The sequence below is a fragment of the Pavona decussata genome, unplaced genomic scaffold, assembly GCF_977016875.1.
Source record: "Pavona decussata unplaced genomic scaffold, jaPavDecu1.1 SCAFFOLD_156, whole genome shotgun sequence".
Lineage (NCBI taxonomy): Eukaryota > Metazoa > Cnidaria > Anthozoa > Scleractinia > Agariciidae > Pavona > Pavona decussata.
Genome location: NW_028145568.1, coordinates 2,375,727 through 2,393,367, shown reverse-complemented (window position 1 = coordinate 2,393,367; position 17,641 = coordinate 2,375,727). Strand labels below are relative to the sequence as shown.

Genomic DNA, 17,641 nt, shown 5'->3' with positions numbered 1-17,641 from the left:
ATTTCACAATAGCCAAGATTTAGCAATAAAAAGGTTATCACACATGATTTTTCTTGTTGGTTATGGTTTAACAATGGCCCATCCTTTGAATCTAAGTGCTATGAGCATATCAACCTCAAGTCAGTTTCTAGGTATGTATAGATTTTGTATTGTAAGCAAGCTGTGATCAAACTCTCAAGAACACATGATTCTAGTTTAATTTTGAATGAACCAGTGTAGGTCATGGCCAGAAATATCAGGGCAAGCCAAAAGAAAATTTAAGTATACACTCCAGGTTTCTCCCTATTTGCAGCTTGCTTGGAAAACAAAATCAAATCTTGGCCCTTCAATTTATCCTGGTTATGGATCTCCCAAGACTTTCTACAATTTTAATTGGTGAGATCTTGACATTTTGCCATGACTTGGCAAGAATTTCATGACATCTTATAAGATCTTAGTAAGAATCTTATGAAATCTTGTAAGATCTTGGTAAGAATCTTATAAAATCTTGTAAGATCTAGGTAAGAATGTTTTAAGATCTTGTTAGAATCTTATAAGATCTTACAAGATCTTGTAAGAATCTTGTAAGATCTTGTAAGAATCTTGTGACAAGATCTTGTAAGATTCTTGTAAGATTCTTAAATAAGATTCTTAATAAGAATCTTGATAAGAAACTTAATAAGATCTTACTAAGATCTTAATAAGATTTCCACCTGGGAGCATACGCATACGCGTATTACTTGCGTATGGTACGCGTATGCGATGTTCGCTTATTTCTGAGCTGCACTGTACAAGTACAACATGAAGATTTGATGAACCAAATAAATAAAATTCTGTTATACCTACTTTTACAGTTAATGGCTGTGTATAAAAAATTATATTTTACAAATTTACTATACCTGCTATCAGCTGGAGAAACATTGTAGTTGTTGTTTTTTTTTTTTACTGCACAGCAGTGACAACTTGTTCAACAGGATTCTGTCACAAAATTTTAAAAGTACATGTAAGTTTTTAAAAGTTAGTGCATTCATAACTGATAAGGATCACATTGTCGTCGATTTTTTTCAAAGACAACTTTTAAAAATTGATGAGGACATGAAGTTGGCTAAAACAAGTTCAAATTATCTTTGTATGCATTTTTGTTTTTTCTTTCTTTGAAAAATATTACACCTTAGGGGAAATAAGACTTCAAAAAAACTTCAAAAGCCCTGAGGCCCTGGATTTTGCACATTGCATGTGCCATTATGTTTAGCATAATTATTTTGACGTGTTTTGCCTCTTTAAATGAAACCATCATAAAGACAGGTGCAATCTCCTGTTCACAAGTCAATAAAAATTTGTTAAAATGCACAAAGCTTCAAAGGAAAAAGGCAAAACTTCAATCCACAGTTGACTCCAGATAATATTATTTCACTGATAATCATTGTGTACAGCTCATAATTTTTTTCTATATTTTTATGTCATACCATCTGGCAATCATGTAAACTTCCAAACACTACATGCAAATATTTTGCCCTATTTAATTTATTCAACAAACTACAACTAGTCCGAATATGTCGATAGGGGAAAGCACTGCATTAGCGACTTGAGTACGTACGCAGCTCTCATTAATGGTATGCTTTAGATGGCAGGAGAATTACCAACTAAACTTTGCTGTACTTTACAAAACATTGATAATTGGCACGATAATCTGCGCTGTTCAAGAGTGTCCCAGCAAATAATTTTGCAATTAGTTGAGGGTGCACGAGCGTAGTAAACGCCTTCGATTTAAAATTTAACATCTGTCAGGAATAATTAATCCGACAACACTCTTCTCTGACAGAAGACCGAGCGTTCTGTTAGCCTAACTGCTGATCGTTTTATCTTTCTTATTTAAATTTTGTAATCCCAGTGAGGTTCAGATAACAATCTTCCTGATTTGCGAGAGAAAATACAACAAACTGAAGGATTCTGGTAGTTGTTACAAGTAAATAATTTCAATGACGCCATCCCGAAAATTAGAATCAAGCCAAACGCACCAAAACACACGTACGAATTTTCCAATCGAGAATAAAAATTAAGCTTCTAAAATCAAACGATATTACAGCTCTAATAAAAAATATATATATTTCCGCGTTTGTATAAGGAAAACAACTAGTCAAGATTTAACAACGCCTTTATAGACTTTGCATCTCTGTTATCTCAGTTTTCAGTTTGATGCACGATCGATATGTTACGTTGGCATGGGGCACACGACAAAGAAAAAAGCAAATCTGATTCAAGCTCCTAGCGACTATGCTACAATACCAATAACAGCTATACTTGGAAAGAAAATGAAATAAGGAAAACTGCAAAGTCATCGCAATAGAAAGCAGCTGCAGGCATGCATGCATGCAGACGCGAGCGTTTGATCTTGCCCTTTGGACCTGTAAACTAAAAAAAAACGTAACAATTCGTTTCTACTCACCAAAGACTGAATAGGTTGTCAGTGCATCCACCCAAGTTAACGTTACTTTCTACTCCCGTTTCTTGTGTTGTAGCTTATGTGGATAAGCTTACAATCTCGTTCCCCGAGCCCTCGTTACCTTAGCTTACGGGGTTGAGAAAAAAAACATCGGCCTAAGGGAGGTGACGTCATCAGGTTATTCTTCGGAGCAGCCACGAACCGAGATCCGATTATACCGGAAATTGACCTGCATTCACTCTCTTTCAGTAGTAATGGCGGACGACGTCGGGGAAATAAAGACTTCGAACGTTTATTAGGATTCGTTATGGTAGAATACAGAGTTCTTTCCACTTTCGTTTCTCGTTGTCTGAACACTGACCTCAAGGATTTTACCTTCGATTTGTGGAAGAAACGTGGAACTATGAAAACAGTCAAGATTTGCTCAGGTAACATCGACCTACGGGAGGTTAACATCGACCTAAAGGAGGTTAACATCGGCCTACGGGAGGTTAACATCGACCTAAGGGAGTTACGATTTATAGCACCACGTTTGTATCGTATGTGTTATACTGGCACAATCGTACACATGGAAAGCTTATTTGCAAGCATTAAAACTTACAATCTTGCAGGAGCTTTTCTAATCATTGACCTGAGTGTCATTTCATTAATTTTATTACCAACTCATAACATCCGCCTACAGGAGGTTAACATCTACCTAAGGGAGGTGCAGTGGCTTACAGTGTATATTTTATAACTTGTGTATTATAAAAGTCAATAATAGACATAGAAGCTTACTCTCTAGCAGGGAAACTTGGGATCATAAGGAGCTTTTCTATCATTGACTTGAATTTCATAAATATTTTCATTTTTACCAACTCATAACATCCGCCTATAGGAAGTAAACATCTACCTAGGTTATGGGAGGTTATGGTATTATAATAAGGAAGGATGGACTTGAAGAAAGCTTACGAATCTTAAGGGGCTTTTGCATTTCGTGTACATGCCGTTTTAGAATAAATTTATTTATAAAGAAATATTATTATTATTATTATTATTATTATTATTATTATTATTATTATTATTATTATTATTATTATCATTATTATTTAAAAAGCCTTTTAATCTCACTAGAATGAGATTAATGAGAGTTTTGTCATTTTTTTATTTACACTCATAACATGGAATATAATATATTATTATCAATATTATTTTTTGGTAACACACTGACCTATGCTGGGCCATTTATATTCATCTAATGAAACAATTTTACGGCCATAAAGATTTGCTGTGAGAGGTGTTATGGGTTTAAATAGAAAAAATGCAGGTGCATTAAAATAGCATAATAGCTGTTATGATGATTAAAGGCAATTGTTTTCTTGTTGTTGTTGTCGTTTTTTCTTGGTTGACCCCATCAACCTGTAATTTCCACATTAAATTTTGCTAGAAGTGACTGTTTATGACTATTGAAATGATAGATCATTTTTAAAAATATAACCCTCAATATGTCAGAATTGATTTTAATTTAATTTGTGATCACTTACAAGAGGTTTGACTGTTTGACTGCTTACTACACTTACATTAACAATATTGGTTTTCTTTTATTTCTTTTCAGAATTCAATATTTAAACTGTGCAGACCGCTGAGGAAACTGCTACTTCAAAGACACCTATGACTCATCAATTCTTCAAAAGACATTGTGTACAACAGATGTTGTTGAACTGTTATTGTCAAGCTTGACCTCTCGTCATGTGGCAAAATTATGTAAAATTTGATATTCAAGTTTGTAGGGTTAATTGAAGGAGGATCTCCCATATAATGATGGATTGGATGCAAATGGTCATAATTTTGTTCCTCTCTGGCAGGAAATTGTGTAGATTGGTATATATGTACCACTTAGAGTACAAAGATACAAAATGACCAACATTTTTAGGTGATGTTTAATTGGAAGAAAGATTCTTAGTCCTTTCTAGAACTTAAGGACGGTGCCTACTATTGTTACTGCGCATACGTTCTGTGCATCTGGAGATACTCGGGTTTCCTTTGGGTGGTGCCTACTATTACAGGGATATTTTTGCGCACTTATAAACTATGCGGAGAAAGCAGAACTTAGCAACTGATTTTGGTTTCCAAAAAGAAAATTGGGGGGAAATCATGCATTTTTCAGAGATAATAAAGCTTCAATTTGGAAAAAAGCGCCCTACATTGCTTTGTATTTTGCTGCTTTTTAGAATAATTGTTGCTTGGTTGTCTCTAAAAAGTGCGTGGTTACCCCCAATTTCCTTAAATTTGGCTCTCAATACCCGCTACCAAGATCTGCTTTTCCCGCATAGTGATAAACCGTGCAAAAATACTTTGCTATTAGTAGGCACCATCCTTAAGCTGTTGTGAAAAGAAATCCCAAAAATATAACTGAGGGTCTTTCTTCTACTTAATCTTTCACCTGATATTGAAATGTATCTCTCAAATATCCATATTCAATTACAGTTATGGTTGCTAACCTTTATGGCTATTGAGTCAAAAAGATATGACATAAAGAGCTATTATTTTGTAAGTCAACAAATCAGTACCTTAAGTAAAGGTCAAAATGAAATTGAGCCATGCCATGAACCTTTGAGTGTGCTTTTCAAAAGATCCAAATGACCACCCCTAAATGTTTTCATTTTCATGTTTTAAGTTCATGACGTGTCATTTGTTATCAAGTAAGCTCTATGCTTCTAAATACGGGTGGAACGTTGTCATGAGTTGGAGAACAAGTCAAATTTGAACAAAAAATAAATGCCTTGTCCCCCCCCCCCCCCCTCCCACATGGCATTTGACCATGTACCATGCCTGGGAAGAAGGGAATTGAATTTGGCTGGGGTAGAGAAATTGAACTGAATTTACACTGTACCTTAGGCATTGGAGAATTTGGACTTTTCTCCTTTTTTTTCCTCTGTTTGAATACAACAATTATTGAACAACTGAGACAATATAATATATAATGCTCTTTATTCATAATGATAGTACAAGAGAGTGCATGGTAATAAGTAATACCTGTAAATCAATATTGAGATGCCGAAGCCGGGGGCTTATATGGCACAATTCATACAGGAGATTGGTCAAAATGGTGCAATTACTTTACAGTTTACAAATAAATAAATAAATAAATAAATAAATAGATAGATAAATATTAATGTTAATAATAGTGGTGATAATAATAATAATAATAATAATAATAATAATAATAACTTAAATGAAAAAAAATTAAATAAATAACAAATAAAATATTAAATTAAGCTAAGCTGTGTATACGAGAGTTCAAAAGGACATGAATTCACAATTTGATTGGAAGTAATCTCTAAGTTTTTGTCTACAATTCCAGATAGTAAGCGAATTACCTAAATCAAGAGGGTTGCCATTCCAAATTTGAGGGCCTTGTGCATGAAGTGCAAAAGCCCCTTAAAATTCATAACTTTTCTTCCAGTCAATTCTTCCCTATTTTAATACATACTTGCATGGTGCTATAAACATCATGACCTCCCTCAGGTAGATGTTTACATGTACCTCCTGTATACGTAGGTGGAATTGTTATCACTCGGTAAAAATAAAATGAAATTCAAGTCAATGATAAAAAAGCTCCTTATGATCCCAAGTTTCCCTGCTGAAGAGTAAGCTTCTATGCGTATGAATTGAGTACACAATATCTTTTGTGGAATGAATGAGTCATAGGTGTCTTTGAAGTAGTTGTTTCTTCAGCGGTCTGTGCAGTTTAAGTATTGCATTCTGAAAAGAAATAAAATAAAACCAATATTGTTAATGTACTGTAGTAAGCAATGAGAGAGTAATGATTGAAATTTGAATTGATTGGAATTTTAATTTTAATCATTTTAAAGACATCCATGATTATAACACTCGTTTTAGTAATAACATCTGTAAACCACAATCAAAGCGCTCATGGGGACAGCATCGTTTTATTTGTCATGCGGTAGATGACTGGAACACTCTCCCAGACGGCATTAGGAACATTTCCAATTTTTTAGTTTTTAGACGTCTTATTAGAAACATGTAGACTTTTTTTTATCGATCTTATCCTTTTTACTTTTCATTTTTTAGATAGCTATATTTGTAATCTTTTTGTATTCTTACGTTAGATTTATGCAGGGCCTCACTGAAAACCACATTTTGTGACGTGGGCTCCCTGTTAAAATATCTTATTTATTATTATAATGTACAATCGTCTTTTAAGGTTTCTTAATAATCATAACATTCTCTCTGACAATCAGTATGGTTTTCGCAAGCATCACTCCACCGCTAGCGCTTATGCTCTTACTTGTTTATATGACAAAATCTCTTCCGCCATTGACAATAAGGAATGCACAGTTGGTATTTTTATAGACTTGTCCAAGGCCTTTGACACCGTTGATCATAACATTTTGATTTCAAAATTAGAGCATTATGGTGCTCGTGGCACTTCACTGAGAGGGTTCGAAAGCTATCTAAGCAATAGACAACAATGTGTGGAATTTAATGGTGTCAGTACGGAGTCTTGCAAAATTAAGTGCGGGGTGCCCCAGGGTTCTATACTAGGTCCCCTACTCTTTCTACTCTATATTTAAATGATCTGTGTAATGTGTCAAAGGTCGTGGATTTTATTCTTTTTGCAGATGATACAAACATATTTTTCTCCCACAAAGATTTTAACTTGCTTCCTGGAATCTTGAATTCTGAAATGCTTAAATTAACTCAATGGTGTCGAGCAAACAAGCTGTCCATTAACTTTAAAAAATCAAATTTTATGGTTTTTAGACCACCCCAAAGGAGGAAAACACTTGATATATCTATTCAAATTGACAACAATGCAATTGAACATGTGAAAGAGACAGTATTTTTAGGTGTTATCCTCGATGAGCATTTGTCATGGAAGCCTCACATTCTTAGTGTTTCTAGAAAAATATCAAAATCAATAGGTATTATTTATAAGTCTAGTTTTTGCCTTCCCAAAACCTCCTTACGCTCCTTGTACTATAGTCTAGTTTACCCTTAGTTAATTTATTGTGTTTCTGTGTGGGGATCGACATATCAGTCTAATTTAAATCGGATTATTGTTCTGCAAAAGAAGATAATCAATAATATCTAAAGTTTCTTTTGATGCTCATACTGGTGTTCTTTTTAAAGAACAGGAGATTTTAAAATTCTCTGACATTTATTTATACCCCATAGGTAAATTTATGTATCTTTTTAAAAGAAGCTTACTTCCAAATTATTTTCGCGATATGTTTACTCTTGCAAGCCAGATACATTCTTATAATACAAGAAATTGCAACCTTTTCTATATACCTTATTGTCGAACTAATCTTCGAAAATTCTCAATTGGGTTTCAAGGTCCTACGCTTTTCAACTCGCTTAGTCGTGAAATTCAAAACAGTGAAAGTATCAGTTTGGCAAAAGACTTAGAAAATTCCTTCTTTCTAAGTTAAATTGACTCTTTGTTGAGCTACACACCTTTTTCTTTTTTTTTCTTTCTTTCTTTTTTATTTTTCTTCTTTTAAAAAAAATTAATTGGAATTTTCATTCAGTACCATTAACTTCTATGGTTTATCCTATAGTTCCAGGCCTATAGTTAATAAGCCCCAGGCTTCTATATAGGCTTCCTAGCCTTTAACACATTTCATCTTGTAAATAGTTTAGTAGGAATATTGTGTATCATCTTTAATGTATTTATGTTGTATATTTTTTTGGTTAATGGCAAATAAAAAATGAAGCAGTCAAACAGTCAAACCTCTTGTAAGTCAGATCACAAATCAAATTAAAATAAATTCCGACATATTAAGGGTTATATTTTTGAAAAATGATCTATCATTTCTACAGTCATAAACAGTCACTTCTAGCAAAATTTAATGTGGAAATTACAGGTTGATGGGGTCAACCAAGAAAAAAATGACAACAACAACAAGAGAACAATTTATTGCCTTTCACTGTATTCCATGTTATGAGTGTAAATAAAAAAATGAAAAAACTCTCATTTATCTCATTCTAGTGAGATTAAAAGGCTTTTCAAATAATAATAATAATAATTATAATAATAATAATAATAATAATAATTATTATTATTATTATTATTATTATTATTATTATTATTATTATTTATAAATAAATTTATTCTAAAATGGCATGTACACAAAATGCAAGAGCCCCTTAAGATTCGTAAGCTTTCTTCAAGTCCATCCTTCCTTATTATAATACCATAACCTCCCTTAGGTAGATGTTTACCTCCTATAGGCAGATGTTATGAGTTGGTAAAAATGAAAATATTTATGAAATTCAAGTCAATGATAGAAAAGCTCCTTATGATCCCAAGTTTCCCTGCTAGAGAGTAAGCTTCTATGCCTATGAATTGACTTTTATAATACATAAGTTATAAAATGTACACTGTGAGCCACTGTACCTCCCTTAGGTAGATGTTAACCTCCTGTATGAGTTGGCAATAAATGAAATGACACTCAGGTCAATGATTAGAAAAGCTCCTGCAAGATTGTAAGTTTTAATGCTTGCAAATAAGCTTTCCATGTGTACGATTGTGCCAGTATAACACATACGATACAAACGTGGTGCTATAAAACGTACCTCCCTTAGGTCGATGTTAACCTCCCGTAGGCCGATGTTAACCTCCTTTAGGTCGATGTTAACCTCCCGTAGGTCGATGTTACCTGAGCAAATCTTGACTGTTTTCATAGTTCCACGTTTCTTCCACAAATCGAAGGTAAAATCCTTGAGGTCAGTGTTCAGACAACGAGAAACGAAAGTGGAAAGAACTCTGTATTCTACCATAACGAATCCTAATAAACGTTCGAAGTCTTTATTTCCCCGACGTCGTCCGCCATTACTACTGAAAGAGAGTGAATGCAGGTCAATTTCCGGTATAATCGGATCTCGGTTCGTGGCTGCTCCGAAGAATAACCTGATGACGTCACCTCCCTTAGGCCGATGTTATCTTTTCTCAACCAGCTTACGGATCCAAAGAGCAAACTTCCGTAATCCGAAGAGCGCATGGATTCCTGGGAGAATTTTCTGGGAACGAGGCTGCGATATCCTGGAGACCTGGGACTAGTATTTTGTTGTCGTTTCCAGGTTCTCGTCTCCTGTTCCAAGTGACGGTTACAAAATGGCGGACAAACAGACAAGAATGCCTTGAATAACGTTCAAATCGATCTTCCAAGCATCGCTTGAAAAATCCTAATCCCTCCCGGGTTTTGCTTTTCCATATGAGATGAGTAGTTTCGTCAAGAAAATGTCCATCGCTGAATAGTGGCGACTCAGTTTCAATCTACTGGAATCGAATGGCATCTTCGAATGCTCCAAGTATCTCGAACCCGCCTGCAACTTTGCCGGTCGAAACGACAACGCCTGGAGCAAATAACCAGGAAGAGAGGAAAGTATTATTGGAGAATAATGGTTTGTCTACTTATCTGTACCGTTTGAGCGCGGACATTCCGGAAATTCCCGATATTCCTTCGCCATTGATGCGCCCTCCATCAGGTGCCCAAGCAAGTGTTGTGGCATCAGAACCAAGCGCTAATTTGCCGTTTTCTTCCGCTTTTGTCTCAAGTAGTGGTCTTGGTAAGTAGAATAGGCTTTGCTTCATTATACGAAATTCGGACAGGACGGAATCTCAAATACATGTTAACATGTTGTACTGATATATACAAAACTTCAAATGTAAGTTAACTATTAATTTTAAGTACTGGTACCAGCAGGTACTGCAGTAATAGCAGACACTAACAAAGCTTTTGGAGGCTTATACAATGCATATTTGCAGCAAAAATCTAGGTTGGTTCTTGAGTAAAGAATTCAACCCCATATTGGCTCTAGTACAGATCCAAAACTGACTCTTTTTGAATCAGGTACAAAACGTGCAGGACAGGAAGTTGTGTGTCCAAGTACTGTGGCAGGTACAGTGTGCAAAAATTGAACGGTCAGCTCACTGATACATGTACCATCAAAATCAGAGTACGGGGTAGCAAATCAATAAAATTGATAATCAATAATATTCGATAAAATCAATAGAAATTAGCTTATCAAATCAGAAATTAACAAAAAAATCAATAAAAAAGTTCATTGTGTTCATTATCAATAATTATCGATAATAATAATAATAATATTGAAATATTATCCATTTTATCAATATAATATTGAATTGATCGATACTAGTTTATCTTACAATAATTCTATCAAAACAAAATCAACAAAGGTCATAAAGGAGATGCAAACGAGCTTGTGAAATCTTGAAAAATACATGTAATCCCTCTGTAACTTGTATGCACTTTAACTTTGAAGAGATTCAAAGGACTAGCATAATCGGTTGCTCTTCAACATTATTGTGCTATTTTATTAAATGTTCACTCAGTACTTTTGTTTTAACAAGTGTCCCAAAGGGAGGCAGATCCTCCTTCTAAAGCAGAAAGCAAGAGAACTCCCGAAAACCTTGACAGCTTAATAAGGAATCAAGTTGGAAGACAAGTGGACAGAGTGTTTGTACGTATTAAAATAATGTGCAACTTAGCTTTAGCCAGGGGCAATGGTAAATAATGAAAACCAATCCCGTTGCAACTGATGATTTACACGTATGCATCAGCTGAAAAACTTATAAAAATGCATGTATTTAAAAAAATACCTACCTTGTACACTCTAACATTTTAGTCCACATGTACACTGTAGTCATCTTCAGGCTGATACTTAGTTAGAAGCAATCTTTATTTTTTAGCATGTTTAATGTTAAAGCACTGCAAGTAAAAGTTAATATTTAAATTATTATTGTACTTTTCATGACCTTGTTTTGTTTTCAGTCCGATGCTGTGAAAGATTTTCAGGGTCATTTAATGTCCAAGGCCAATGAAGTTGATCAACTTAGAGTTGACCTTCAAAACATGGAGGTATTGGATATAAATGGAAATATAATTTATTCTGTGGTTCTCTTTTAGTGTATTAATAACTGTGTTTTAATTGTGTTCAGGTTATTGTAAATCCAAATGTAATGAAAATATTGTTTCCTCTGAACTTGACTGAATGACTGACTTGTTGATCAATCAGTCAATCAATTATTGGTAATGGTTGGTTGATTGACTGATTGATCGATTGATTGATTGATTGATTGATTGATTGATTGATTGATTGATTGATTAATTGACCACTGACTGAATGACTGACTGATTGATCAATCAATTAATTGGTGGATGGATGGATGGATGGGTTGATTGATTGATTGATTAATTGATTGATTGATTGATTGATTGATTGATTGATTGATTGATTAATTGACCACTGACTGAATGACTGACTGATTGATCAATCAATTAATTGGTGGATGGATGGATGGATGGGTTGATTGATTGATTGATTGATTGATTGATTGATTGATTGATTGATTGATTGATTGATTGATTGATTATTCTGATTATTGTTTCACAGCAAAAGGAGAAGGAGATGTTTTCTGGTATTTCACAAAAAAGTGAAATCCCTGTCAGGACCACATTCTCTAATCACCACTAGTAAGTTTTTGTGTGTAAACTACTTACAAATAATTATACATGTATTTCATATCAGTATACCCTATTTTTCTGTACATTTATTAAAATTATTTGATCACTGACGGTGGGGAAAATGTTTAAAATAATGTATTTCCAAGTGAAAAGTTATTATTCAGACAACAAAGGAATTTTGCCAGCAGTCTGGACTCACTTAAAAAAAGAAACAAAAGGCATCTTGCAAATTACATTTTCTCATCCCCCTTGCTGTATTATTTGAAGAGCTTACATTGCAGTTACACCATGTGGAGGTGTTGGGTACAGTTCTAATTTCACGATACTTTTAGTACATACAGTAAAAACCGGCATATAAGAACCTGGATTTTTTAATTTAGCCTAAACAGGTTCTTATATAAATGGTACTTAAAGCAAATTTAGGCTACTAAGGTTCTTATATTTTCATATGAATTTCATTTAAATATGAATAGTATAAATATCATCTTATAATACAGTTTAAATCATTTATTTGAAAGGTAAACACAATAGACATACAACACAGTCAGTTGAGCTTGAAAGAAAAAAATAAATGTTAGGTCAAGTTACTTTTGATTATAATCAGATGTTGATCTTAATATTTCAGCAGTTTCTACTTAATTACAGTACCGCTCGAAACTATGGGGCCATTTGCCGCGAATTTGCCTCGGTCGATTCGCGGTTTTGATCTGCGGTTTCACCTAGGCAAAACCTCGTCTAACCGCAATAAAAACCTCGGCTTCACCTAGGTTTTTTTCGGTTGATTAAAGCCGCGGTGAAAGGCAGGACGCGGTTGGGTTTGAATAGGCTATTGTTCGCTTTGTTTCCATGTTCTTCGAGGACAATAAGCGAACTGTCGGGTTTTAGGTGTGATAAATTTCACGGAAGCGCACTCGCTCTCAAGGGAAATAATCAAAGCGCTCTGTGAGCGAACTCGTGAATTATGCCAAAAATTATTTGCTTAACGTGCAAAACAATTCATTAAACTTCACTCGCACAATTCCTTTCGATACGCGAAGCAACGCAAAGGTCAGTGAAAGCTCGAATGCTAGTCGACGAAAGAAGAGCTAGCTTCCAGGTCTTTTTGAAGGAATTACAATGGAACTAGTTGGGCATAAGGGAAAAGGCACTACTACTCCCGTTGTGGCTGAATAACAAACTGCAAGCGTCCAGGTTTCCTACCAAGAATCGCCGTAAATTAACTAACTATAATTACACGGAATGCCCGCAGGGCATGACGTGTCTAGGTTTCGGTCGGGTATCTTTTTTTTCATCGGTGTCGCAAATGTGCACATTAATTTATGCATTAAACTCTGTCCTCCCCTAGTAAGGATATTTTGTTCTGATTGTCTTCAACAGAAGCGGCCCAATCAAAATCTATTTTGCAGGCACATATCACGAGAGAGGGGACCCACTCATCACTTCTGTGTGACGTCAAATCATCATTTGATTTATTCATTAAAACTAGATTAAATTCTTCCCTCTCCCAGAAGGGATCTATTGTTTTGATTGTCTTGAACAAAAGCAGCCCAATCAAACTCCATCATCTGCACGTATATCACGAGGGAGGGGACCCACTCATCTCTACTTGTGTGACGTCAAAGCAAATCATCATTTGGAAAAGTTGTTTTCGTTCAATGGCGGCCACATGTCTGAATTTAAGACTCTGGATCTGCCGTTTTCAGAGAGAAAACCAACCTTTTTCAAGCAGTAAATCGAAATAATAACTTCTAGGTAGTACTCGACAGTTGAAACGGCGGAAATTGGGAGAGTTCACAGCAAAGAAAATCCGCTTTAAAAAACAGATCGGAATGATCAACGCGAAGGATTAGAGCTAGAGGAGGCCAGACCAGTTCAGCGGGGTCATGACGTTATTGCATAGTTATTTCTGGTATGATTCCTAGTAACACAACGATAAGTATCACGCAATATATCTGAATAAAACCATTCAGACAATTATTTCAATGGCCAAGGGAGGATATTTTTAAATATCTGCGAAACATACAATGGGGAATAATTGGGGCTACATTAAGCATTCCGTGTAATGCCATTAGAGGGGCATCTTGTTTTTTTTTCGTGTTGTGTTGTTGCGGAATGAAACTTGATACATGTGAAGGAATTTGGTTGCCTAGCACATGACTGAAATCTTCCCGGTGTTTTCATCATGGCACGGTCCTTTCTACGTCCAAACGACGGCTTCTCTCAACGTTTTAAAACATCGGAAGGGGCTTTTCACTTTTGCTAAAGTTGCTGTTTTCGTTTTATCCAAAGTAAATATTAATAGAAATACATTAGGCGTTGCGGTAATTTTCCGCGTTTGTGTTTGCTCCAAGTGAATCGATCTTATCGCTCACACTCGATACCGAATCAAATCTATTACGAAGTTTTAGTTTTTCGAATCCGGATTACATTGGCAATACATTTGGAGAGATTTTCACTTTGTTTTTCTCCGTGTCCGTACTGAAATCCGATTGCATATTTTGAATTCAGCGTCGGTATTTCGATTGAACTTGTTGTGCACTTTACATCAGTAGGAAGGGTTATCAGGCCCCAGTTGTTCAAAGGCCGGATAACTTTATCCGCTGGATAACGCACTATTCGGGATCTAAAATATACTTCACGTTAAACGTTGTCCAAGGTTTTCGTACACTCATAAACTAGACTGTGGTTAGAGTGTGCATATTCGCTTGTACACGACAAAATGCTGAAATCTTTGAACAGATTGAAACTGTTGGATAGTGACTTATCCACTGGATAAAGTTATCCGGCCTTTGAACAACTGGGGCCAGGAGGTTTATCAAACGAATAGAATATCTTTCTTGACTGTGTGGCGTAAACAGCAAGAATTAAACTGAAACTATGTCTTTTGCTCTGTGATTATTGCCTGTAGCGTGACAAAAACTGAACATGTCCCAAATGCAGAAAAAGAAACTTTCGTCAGTGACTGCCAAACGAATTGTTATCGGTCGTTCGGTTTCCGATTCGGTGAGTCTTTACAAATTCTTTTGTTTGAGGGCTTCTTTAGGATGAAAGGTGAGATAATGTTTGACAATACCCTGACAATAGTAATTAGTCATCATTGTATTTTTACCGAGGCATTGCCGCGTCTAATTCCCCGCGGCTTTCGGTTGCTTTCTTCTCTGCCGCTGTTGCGGTTTTCGTCCCACCGCGGTGAATTCGCGGCGATCACGTTCGGCAAAGACGAGGTTTTACCGCGTGCAAATGGTCCCATAGTTTCAAGCGGTACTGTATACACTTTCACAGCAGTGCCACTGATAAGAACCTAACTTAAAATTTTAGCCTTAATAGGTTCTTACAGTGGAGGGGGCTTAAAATGAAAATTTTAGCCCAACAGGTTCTTAAAACCCAGGTTCTTATATGCGGGTTTTTACTGTATTAGTTATGTAATGCTTTTGAGTGGTATACTGTGAAATAGCCCACAAGTGACTTGATTTTCCTCAGTATACACACAACCCTTTAGGCGAGTGTGTATACAAAGAAAAATCAAGTCACGAGTGGGATATTCACGGTATACCACAAGAAAGCAAATTGGATAACTAATTTATCCCATGCCACTCATTGAATTAACACAAAATTTCACTCTCTAATGCTTTAACAGCAAAAACAATCAATGAAAGAATATTCAACAGATCGGCAACGTTTCTTGAAAGTACATAATTTTGATAAAAAATTAAAAAATATAAATTGGTACTCCTCGTTAAATGTATAAAAGCCTTTCAACAAAAGGTAAGAAGTCATCAGGAAAAATCTGTAGGCTGCGAGGAACGCCAGGATTTTTTCGTGGAATACTACCCGTTGCATACAGCAGAGCACGCAACAGGTTTCTAGATGTCTGATTGACTGTATTCTCTATGGCATGGGATAAATTGCATTATTATGTTTTCTCTCTTTCCATAACTATTTATTTTGACTTACATTAATTTTTATTTTTCAGTCCCAGTACTAGCACTACTTTTGGTGGACCGCTAAGAACGGGAGGTCTGGGTTCCAGGATAAGTGGATATGCAATCCCTGGATTGGGAAATGTTGGAACAGAGTTGGGACTGAGAGAGTCAAATGTACAGATCGACGATTTGAAAAGAAAGTTAAAAATGGTAAATGAACATTAGCTACGAAACACAGAAATATAGTTAAGGACGGTGCCAGTACTATTGTTACTGCGCATACGTTCTGCACATCTCGAGATAGTCGGGTTTCCTATGGGTAGTGCACACTAATACAGGGATATTTTTGCACGGTTTAAAACTATGCAGAGAAAGCAGAACTTATTAAATGCTTTTGGTATCTCAAAAGAAAATTGGGGGTAACCATGCATTTTTCAGAGATAATTAAGCTTCAATTAAGGAAAAAAATCCCATACATTGCTTTATATTTTGGCGTTTTTTAGAGATACTATTGCTTAATTATCTCTAAAAAATGCGTGGTTACCCCCAATTTTCTTTTTGGATTCCAATAGGCCTTGCTGAGATCTGCTTTTCCCGCATAGTCATAAACCGCACAAAAATACTTCGGTATTAGTAAGCACCGTCCTTAAAGTGTCACAGTAAATGAATTAAAGCCTGGTTCACGCTAGTGACATAATGACATAAGGGCAAAGTCGCAAAAGTGCAAAATTTAAAACAATTAATGCCACTGTGTTATGTCCCAAATTTGAACAGCATAACATAATGACATAAGCATAATGACATAAAGAAAAAACTGATCTTTTCTTTATGTCGTTTAAGGCTTTAGAGAAAACAGGGGAAGCACAGGCAAAACATTCAACTTCAATTTTTTGTACTGTAACTTTACAACATGTTGATTCTCCATCTCAATCTAGACACGTGTTTTCGGGTTATCTAACATGAACACCTGAAAGTTAAACTGAACATATGTGCGGCTGTTGGCATACCGCATTTCATGGACTACAGTAGTATCTCTGACACTGTTGGTATTGCCATACAATGTATGGCAATACCAACATTGCAGTTAATGTTTTTTCACTGCCTCCTCCACAGACCCATGTGAATAAGTGCAAGGCTTTCCCTCTCTTCTTGACTAATAACCTTTGAATTGTTGCCGGTCTCTGTTGTATCGACAGGGACCATCAGATTTGACTACGAGATTGAGTACTGGTCTGTCGTGTACAAGTAGGACTTTTCAAATCTAGGTTGCTTGGTTTAGATAACCGTCTGTCACGCCATTCTTGTCTCTCTGGGTTTCCTTATCTGTTGGTAAACAGCGGGATGGAGCGAGAGTTCAGGGGAAGTGACTGATTTGAAGTTTGAAAGTCGTAATCTGATTTGAAGGTCCCTAATGAAGGGTGCGAGGGTGTCTGTAAGATTGCGCACAATACATGTAGTTTCGGTAATGCCGATCAACGTGAAGGGATAGCATGACAAGTAACTCCTCAGTACACTTGATTTATGGGTTGCAATTTAGTGGATACTTATATAAAGGGGCTACTAAGGTTTCTGAAGTGGGAACTGCTCGTAGGATTGAATTAACCTCAAAATAACCGCTTAAAGCTATAGAACAACAAAAAAGAAAAACAACGGGACGTGGATGGGTAAACGTAGACAAGATTAAAAGGGATTGTATTTTGGTAGGCATGAAGAACGGCGGTACAACTTTTTCTGTTGTTGTTGTTGTTGTTGCTGTTGTCGTTTTTTTTTTTGTTTTTGGTTGTTTGTTTGTTTGTTTG

The 17,641-nt window shown here is 35.7% G+C and overlaps 2 protein-coding genes and 2 long non-coding RNA genes across 5 annotated transcripts in view; 2 read left to right on the top strand and 2 right to left on the bottom strand.

Annotated features, from left to right (window-relative positions):
- LOC146465265 (uncharacterized) overlaps positions 1-5,034 on the top strand; it is a 283,446-nt gene extending 278,412 nt beyond the window's left edge. The window contains exon 3 of the long non-coding RNA XR_014868263.1: positions 4,919-5,034. This is a non-coding gene — a long non-coding RNA (uncharacterized LOC146465265). The remainder of the gene's footprint in view (positions 1-4,918) is intronic.
- LOC146465230 (blastula protease 10-like) overlaps positions 1-17,641 on the bottom strand; it is a 532,877-nt gene that overhangs the window by 181,237 nt on the left and 333,999 nt on the right. The gene's annotated exons all lie outside the window — the stretch shown is intronic.
- Positions 5,871-9,380, bottom strand: LOC146465264 (uncharacterized). Its single transcript, XR_014868264.1, has 2 exons — positions 9,008-9,380; positions 5,871-6,166 (listed from the first exon to the last, which is right to left on the bottom strand). It is a non-coding gene; the product is annotated as an uncharacterized LOC146465264 (long non-coding RNA).
- LOC146465262 (uncharacterized) overlaps positions 9,462-17,641 on the top strand; it is a 35,335-nt gene continuing 27,155 nt past the window's right edge. Inside the window, exons 1-5 of one of the 2 annotated variants that reach the window (XM_085128490.1) lie at positions 9,462-10,000; positions 10,806-10,915; positions 11,227-11,313; positions 11,849-11,928; positions 15,893-16,052. In XM_085128490.1, the coding sequence (XP_084984616.1) occupies positions 9,721-10,000; positions 10,806-10,915; positions 11,227-11,313; positions 11,849-11,928; positions 15,893-16,052 (717 nt within the window). In that variant the 5' untranslated portion in view covers positions 9,462-9,720. The remainder of the gene's footprint in view (positions 10,001-10,805; positions 10,916-11,226; positions 11,314-11,848; positions 11,929-15,892; positions 16,053-17,641) is intronic. The other variant, XM_085128491.1, reaches the window with a different exon arrangement.